This window comes from Hippocampus guttulatus, chromosome 3 (assembly GCF_054856545.1).
Source record: "Hippocampus guttulatus isolate MCC_2025c chromosome 3, RoL_Hgut_1.0, whole genome shotgun sequence".
Taxonomy (NCBI): domain Eukaryota; kingdom Metazoa; phylum Chordata; class Actinopteri; order Syngnathiformes; family Syngnathidae; genus Hippocampus; species Hippocampus guttulatus.
The window spans coordinates 10,950,575-10,959,110 of NC_141263.1; the positions used below are offsets into that span (position 1 = coordinate 10,950,575).

At 40.5% G+C, this 8,536-nt stretch overlaps 1 protein-coding gene across 1 annotated transcript; it reads right to left on the minus strand.

The window, feature by feature from the left end:
• Positions 1–323: 323 nt before the first annotated feature.
• Positions 324–7,010, minus strand: LOC147207459 (immunoglobulin-like domain-containing receptor 1). The gene is made up of 9 exons (XM_086107126.1): positions 6,799–7,010; positions 5,509–5,679; positions 5,216–5,365; positions 4,179–4,298; positions 3,929–4,075; positions 3,353–3,478; positions 3,096–3,277; positions 1,725–2,318; positions 324–1,607 (listed from the first exon to the last, which is right to left on the minus strand). Exons 1-9 carry the CDS (start codon positions 6,842–6,844, stop codon positions 1,569–1,571), a joined length of 1,575 nt encoding a protein of 524 aa, XP_085963252.1. The 5' UTR covers positions 6,845–7,010; the 3' UTR covers positions 324–1,568.
• Positions 7,011–8,536: the final 1,526 nt, after the last annotated feature.

Sequence of the window (8,536 nt, forward strand, 5' to 3'; positions counted from 1 at the left end):
AACTGGTTGTCAGCACACATATACAACCATTCACACCCACAGACACACCCTGGAACTATTTGTGTTCATGCATGCATGTTTTCAGAATGTGAGAGGAAACCGGAGTACCTGGAGAAACCCCACGCAGGTATGGGAAGAACATGCAAACTCCACAAGTGATCTTATCTGTAGAACATGAAATATATTCAAATTTCTCACAGATGGGTTTTGCTGGGTTTATTTTCATTTTGGGGAATGAAAATATCAAAAGAATGTGTATTTTATTTGTGAACACTTGTTTGACCCAATGTGAGAATTCAGAAAATGGGATCCCAACAATCACAGTAAGTTCAAGTCCACTTTATTGTCAAATGTGCTCTATGTGCACCATACAGCAGAGATTAAATTTCTTCCCTCTCAACCACAGGAGAGAGAGAGGAACCGCTGCGGGTGCCCGCGCCGCCATCAACAGAACAGTCAACATAAAATGACAAAATAATACAACGCCACACATAAGACACAGACAACCATGCAATCGTAACCACTTTTTCTGCATACACTTTGTTGTTTGAAGCAGTTATAGATGAAAGAGGAGAGAATAATGAAAGCATCCTTGAGTTCCCACAAAATGAAGATGATACCAACAGCATTGTATGTCAATTATTTACACTTTAATGGCTTTAATTACATGCAATTATACAAAAAAGCTTCACCATTGTATTTCAAGGCTTCACAGTGATGACTTTGCACAAAAGTAAGGGAAAAAATATATATAAATCAAGAACTGTGTCCCTTTAAATAATTTCAACATAATGTAACAGTTGCAGTATTTTGTTCAGTGATCAAGCACTACTGGCCCTTTAAGAGCTGTAACACCCTTCCTATCATAAAGACAAAGTTGGTCACTTCCTGGAAAGAATAACTAAGACAATTCTAAAAACACAAACTTTAATAATTATGAAGAGTGGTTTGAACAGTTATTCAATATCCTTGATTTCCAGCTTTAAGTCCGTGTACCAGTTGTTGCTAATGGAATATGAGTAGGCCAAATGTGAAATGAGTAGTGGGGGGAAAAAACATGAATGGTAAGACAAACGTGTTCAATTAGTGCGCTAAACTTTCTGAAGAGTGAACAAAAATAAAATGTTAGTACATGGACTTTAAGGTAGATATCAACGACATTGACGAAATATTCAAACATCTTTTCATAGAAAAACAACCAGCAACATTCAACAATGTTCTAATTTCACTGATCATCCAGTAGAAGGCCTTCATACATTTGACATCTATTTATATATATATATATATATATATATATATATATATAGCATTTCTATGCTCCCAGGGAGGCAGGAGTGATTTCTATTCTCCCGGGTGTGATGCTTTCAGATGAGGCCAATATTTGACTACTGTATTTCATATATTTTCTGAAAACATATTCGGCCACATTTTTTTTTTTTAACCCCGATGGCCAATAGGATATTTCAAATTAACCAGGAGTTTGACAACAGGGCTGCTAACAACTCCCAGTTCAAGTGAGGTGTGTGTGAGCTCAGAAACAGAGGTCAAAGGGCGTTTCACAGCTCCGTTCAGATGACGACACTGGTGCCACTGCGATAGCTCTTAACCTGTGAGAAACACACTAACTTTAGATTCTTTTTTTTCTCACAGCCAGAAAAATCCGATTTTCATAATTTTTAAAAAATGTATTTGTTGTGACTAAATTAAAGCAATGTTTTTCTTACAGAGTAGTGATCGTTCCTTCTTGGTCCTGGTTTGTTTCCAGGCTCGTACTCAGTGTAGCCGGGAGGTTTCTCACCCCAGCTTCCGCCGCCTCTCCTCCCTCCTCCTCCTCCTCTCCGATAACTATCGTCATCGTCAGAGATCCAGGACCCTCCCGCCTGACCTGCTCCTCGTGGGTTGTAGTTCCCCCTGGACCTGCTATCAAAGAGATCATCCCTAGAGCGGGATCGAGGGCGATCCATGCCTTCTCGTGGCCTGCCACGGGGCCGCCCATCCAGTGATTCCTCGCTGTAGCTCCTCGGAATGCCTCTGGATCTTGGAGGTGAAGGATACCGTCGACCCGGCGTGCTGCGCTCCCCTCGTCCGAAACCGCCATGGCTGCTGTCGCTGGAGCTCGGAGGGCGAGTCTTAGGTGCGGGGGGCGGCACTCGGCCTGGCTCACGTATCGGCGGGAGGGTGATGATGCGGCGATCTGAAGGCATGTCACCGAGACCAGAAATCATGCTGGGAGGCCCGGCTGAAAAGGGGACATTGATGGGCATGCGCTGGGGGGCAGGTTGAAGCTGTGTCATGTGAGGAGGTGGAGGCGGCTGAGCCTGTTAACAATAAGATGATTTAAAAAATAAATAAATAAATAAAAATAAAAGGAAGACCGTCAATCAATAGAAACAAAGAGGAGATTCTGCACACAAGTGTGTCATAGGTTTCCAGTTACAGCATGATAAACATACACTACTCAAAAAAAAGTTAGGGGTTCTGGGTTGTAGGATAAATTCATCAGTGACGAGAAAAAATAGCGTTTACATGAAGCTTCCCCAAACTTAAGGTCTGGACCTAAAAATAGAGTCTAGTCAGTTTTAATTTGGTTGCTGACAGTCGGGGTGAATTTAATTCATAATAAGATAAGATAAGCTAACCTTTATTTGTCCCACACAGGGGAAATTTACAGTCTACAGCAGCAAAATTGGGGGGCTCTCCAGCTAAATTTTGAGTCAGGTTCTGTAAGATCGTGCAAGGGAAAGTCATTTTTTCGTATCCTCAAAGTGATGTCATACAAGTGAGAACATACACAAAGGAATATTTTTAAAAGGTGTGTTGTAATAAGTTAAAATGTGTTTCAAGTACGTGGGATGGATTTAAACTACATTTTAAAAGTTTTCTTTTAATATGGTCTCCAGATTACAGACTCTTTTTTAATGTACTGCAAGGGGGTCTGGAATGTATCCCCCACAATAAATGGAAGTTCACAGCACGCCATGTCAATTTATTGATGCAAATCGGACTCTCAGTTGAGTAACCATTTGCTAATTTGCGTCTTAAAATGAATGTTTATGAGACCTTGTTAGAGGTAAGAATAACAGCACAGTACATACCTGAAGCAGCGGACTGGTCATGTCCAACCCCCTCACCTGACTCTCCATGTAGTCAAGCATGTGATTAGTGTTGGCAGGTGTGTGACTGCCGTGGATACTCGGCGCCGGTAGGCTATAAGCCGACGACTGCGGTGGGGGCAGTGGCATGGGCTTCATAGGCATGCTCTTCCCTGACATGGATCCTATTGGGACAAATCACCATCCCAAATTAGTAGAGTACAAATTCAAAAGTATCTTTCCTGCAGTGCGAGTTGTACCTGCGTATAGTAGCGGGTTAATTTGAGAGGAGGAAGCCTGGGTCATTGGTCCATATACAGGCTGTCCTCCCACCCATGGAGCCATGGCCCTCTGAGCATCCTTCATCATACGATGCTGCATTACCGCTGAAAGACAAAAGATTGAAGATATATGAATTATTTCCTTTTATTACAATAAAAAAATTGTAACTATATATTCACAGTCTGTTCTGAGATGATGTTAATGATATGTCAACCAAGAAAATTTGAGTAAACATTCAGAAGATATTCTGTAGCGTCACGTCAACAGCATAATATGACTGAAACGTTTGCACTAAAGATGATGCTGTTGCACTGGGTAAGTACGTAACTTTTGGCTCCATCAGGAGTCACTACAGTGAGTCAATAGAGTGGAAGTTTAGTGTGTTTAAAGCATGCGGGAGAGCTAAAACTATTATTATTGTATACAGTATGGGCTAGATTGCAGAATTCCACTTCATCTGTTATCATTGATGGGGCTTGTGAAGGAATGACGTTCTGATAGCCCATTTCAATTCAAATCTGAAGTTTCCATCAAAGAATAGCAAGCCCTACTACCTTTTTCCGGACAGCAGCATTGCCGTGGGCAGCAGGGACAGCGCACATAGCAACAACATCTCTGAGGACAACACTGGCACCAGCAGATGCCAAGTAAGATGATGAGCAGCAGAGCTCCGATGATGATGAAAAGTACGGTTAACCAATCTGAGGGAGGAGGAGGACGAGTCAAGCGTCACAAATCTACAGTACAAGCAGAGAGATACACCTTGTAACATGGCACGGGATAATATGCAAACCCTTTTCTTACGATAAACAATAAGTTTCACTTCTTTGTCAGAGTCTCCGGTGGTGTCTCCGGCTGCATCAACGGCGCAAAAGTACACACCGTTGTCCCACCACATCACCTCATTGATGACCAGATCAGCCTCTGCACAAATATACAATAGTTCAATCAAACACAGTCGAGCAGAGGTTGACAGTCATCGTTGTTCAGTTGAAAGGCATTGGCTTCATGATCCAGTTTGGCATGACTGAAGTAACAATAATTGCTCCATTTTGTGTTGATAGTCACTGTACTGTATAAAACATTCAGATCATTTGTAGTTATTATTACAAAGGAGATATTCAATACAGCCTATTTTGAAACTACTACCACTTTTTGTAATTGTGGGAATGCTGAAGAGCATTGCAAATAATTCCACCTTCAACATAATGACCTCATTCAAAACACCCGAGCAACTACTTTCCATATTCCTAAAACTCTCACTTTTCCCAGAACCCAAGTGCACGTGTGCATTCGACAAATACAACATCAAACTGTTCAGTTAATTCAGAACATCCTGGGAACTATTTTTTCACATTCCAAGAATTTCCGCATTCCTACAGTTCCATAGTTTTCCGCAACAAAATTGCTCATTTCTGAGATAAACAGTTTACATCCTCCTTCTACGTTTCTCAAACAAAGCCAAACATCCACAGTCTCACATTTTACATTAAAAAAAAAATTGATTCATTTCACAGCATTTCAGTTCAACTTTTCAGAATTCACAGACAATTGCTTGTCATGTGAAAACAAATGCAGATACCACCTATGAAATGAAGTAAAGTTATGGGGGAAAAAAAGTCTATTCACAGTGTAAACTGGTTAAATTGGTTTTATTATAAAGTTAGGATAGCTATCAATCGCAAAGGCAAAAGAACACGACAATGATGAGAGACTGCAAGTTGTGTAAAAATTGGGAAATAATGCGAAAGCTGGATTGAAATTCTGTAGAAATAATTGAATCGTAAATGCGAGACTGGAAGTTGGAATACGATAGTTTGAATCTTGTTGTATGAACTCACTGTCTTGGATAGAGATCTTGCGATCACGGTATTCTGCACCGCGTATGGGCTCATTGTTTCCTCTCTTCTGAATCACGGTACGAATTGTGCGCTGGCGATCGGGACAGTCATTAGCAGGATCCTGGCCCAGCTGAAGTGCTGATTGGTAAGCTGCGCACGCAAGCACGCACACGCGCACATACACAAAAGGAGAGATAAATGCTCAAACGGCTTTCAGAAGAATTTTCACTGGCTAACAAGGTAAACAGATTTAAAAAAAAAAAAAAGTAAAAATAATAAGAACCATCTCTTACATGTGGAGTAGTACTCCAGTACAGGGTCCTTACAGAAGGACTTGAACCTCCAGGTGACCAGTACATCTTGGAGGCTTGCAGATGTGGAGAAGTCGCAGCGCAGAATCACAGAGGCAAAAAGAGCAGTGCTGCGGTCCTGCTGGGGGACGATCACCTGAATACACAGTGACACTGGACAGGCACGCCACACACACAATTACATACAACACATAATACATAATATGAATAGGAAGTGTGGGCTCATATTTCTGCCACATATAAATGTCTTTGCATGGCAAATCTCTGGGGTTGAAAATGAAGGCGGGGGGGGGGGGTATGGAAAAACTCAGACTTGCAAACTTTCCATTGGAGTGAACTGGGAATTGAGTGTAATTTAATGGAAAGCATATTTATATTTACATTTTATTTAATCAAAATCAGACAACCATGCAAAATAGAGAGCTCTCCTTGCCCAAATGTGGAGGCTACACAGTACAGTGGTACCACACTTTACAAGTGATCCAACTTCGAGGTTTTGAGATTCAAGCTGTCTTGGGCCACGTTTTTCTTGTGTTGCGAGCACTCATTAAGCTCAGTTGTGACTGTTTCCTCAATAAATAAACTATAAACTAATAAAACTGGCCCCCGGAAGCCAAGGCACATGATATTCAAACATATTTCCCCCACACTTTACTTAAGTTCTGTATTATTAGTCAACTTTTGTACTTGGTAAATCCCTGCTTAATTCACATTTATTCTAATTAATTCTCATTAATTCCAATGGAAAGTTTCCTGAAAATTCCTGGCCTTTTCCAAGCCTAATTAGAGCAAAATAAAATAAGTACGGTGAGAATTCAACAGTGAATGTTTTGCTAAAACAACGGAGCTCATCCCACAAGCGGTTCAACCAGAAAAACAGGTGACACAGCCAAAGGCACAGGAAGTGAAACCGGCCAACAAACATCAAGGTGGTTGGGATGAAACCAGTAAATTCCAAAATGAACTCTTTCAAAATTAGCCTGGGATGCTGAATATATAAAACACGCTTCAGAAATTCAACAATGATTTTAATTCACAATGGTTTCGGTTATCTTTACAAAAGGATCCGCATGATTCGAGAAAGCAACTCACATCAGATAGATACATTGTAAACCAAAAAAGAAAAAAGTGAAAGTATCTGAACTGAGAAGGGAAAAGCTTTCACCCCTTGAACATATTTATTTGAAGCGAAACAATAACAAGACAAACAACAAAAAAAGAAACACACATTCGAACTTGATTTGAGGTTGGGAAAAAGAAAGTGTTCTGTACCTTTCAGGAGCGACCAGAGGATGGCAGCGGCTAATAATCGCCGCATGGTGTAAAAACGACGCTTTCACGATTAAAAACAATCTTTTAAAAATGAGCAGAAACAAGTATGAAATGAAACAAAAAAGAGTTCAACAAGGGTTTGTTTGAAACCGTATTCCACAACAACGGCCCGTTAGCACTTCTTGTATGTTTGAGTATGAGATTGAAGTGAAGTCACAACCCAGCCAAAAGACCACGCCCCGAAACAGGTGAATGCTTCCTGTGCGTCACAGAGCGTTTCTGTGTTTGGGAGAATAAAGTTGTTGTTTTTTGAATATGCATCGTGGTATTTTTTTTAAAAGAAGATTCATAATTAGATGAGAATAAAACTCATATTTAACTGAGCGGCAAAGGTTTGCAAGTGTAGCTCATGTTCTTGTGTATCTTTGCCAATGTTGGTGAAACTTTGCAAACATTTTCAAAGACATTCGCCAGACATTCTCAAACATCCATTATCGAAAGGCTTTACCCTCATTAGGGTTGTGATGGAGCCTATGCCAGCTGTCTTCGGGCAGCCAATCACAAGGCAGACAGATACAAATGAAAACATTCAAGCTCACAACCACACTTGACAATTTCAATTGTTCTACCAATATACCGTAAACGTTTTTAGAATGTGGTAAGAAATCGTAGTACAGTACCCGGAGAAAACCCACGCAGGCACAGGGGAACCTGCAAACTCCACACAGCAAACCCAGAATCAAATCCACGACCTCTGCACTGTGAGGTGGACGTGCTAACCAGTCGATCACCGTGCTGCCCATGTACGTTTCAGGCAGTACTAATTATTGTATAGTTTTCCTAAATTTGAACGAGTACCACTTTTCACTGCTGTTTTGTTTTCTTACGCACACACTCATGCGCATATGCACTTCTAGACTTCATTTTTATGTTAATACAGTACACGTTTCAGGCAGTACCCCCCGCCTGAATCAGTAATTCTACTTGTATTTTTGTTTTTGCCATCGCTGACCAAACCCCTTTTCACCACCAGGTGTCAGTCTAAATCAGTAATTATACGAAATGGAAGATGGTACTGTACTGCAATGAGTACAAATGCCCTCCTTAAAATATAAAATACTATCTAATGTTCTACCACTCCAAGTTGATGTTGCAGTTGTTTCCAAAACAATATTTTGTTTACCTTCTAGAGGGGAAACACCACCTCCTTGGTGTCATGAAATGCAGTTTCAGATATTCGATTTTTCGTTTGTACATATTTACAGATCTAACAAAAATATATTAAATTGAGATTCCTATTCTCCTCAACAATTTATTCACATGAATGAATACAGTATATTATGATCTCATGCAGAGAGTCGCTCAACTGCATTCCTAACAAAATCTGAAAGAATGACTGAGATGGTCACTGACCTTAAATCCCAGACAACCTAAAGCGATTCTTGTAAATCTCATTTTAAACACTCAGTGGTCCATGCACACATAATATGTTCAGTCAAGAATATCCTCCCAATGGTATCTATATCACATTATGACCTCTGCTCTTTATGCTTAGCATACATGATAATTCTTATGCAGTTTTACTCTTTCACTGTTTCACTGTTTCGAGATTCCTCCATGACACTTCAAAGACCAACAGGTGCATGCTTCGACAGTAATTTGTGCAAATGTGGTGGAAACACAAACAGTTGGTGGGATTGTTTCAAGCTCCCCCTGGAAAACAGTTAGTAGTGTCCCA

Bases quoted from the DNA above. Each gene is read 5' to 3' on its own strand.
- LOC147207459 (XM_086107126.1), bottom strand. From the start codon at position 6,844: ATGCGGCGATTATTAGCCGCTGCCATCCTCTGGTCGCTCCTGAAAG. The intron at 5,680-6,798 runs GTACAGAACACT...GTGCCTGTCCAG, and splicing joins CCTCTGGTCGCTCCTGAAAG to TGTCACTGTGTATTCAGGTG. The intron at 1,608-1,724 runs GTAAGAAAAACA...TGTTTCTCACAG, and splicing joins GAAGGAACGATCACTACTCT to GTTAAGAGCTATCGCAGTGG.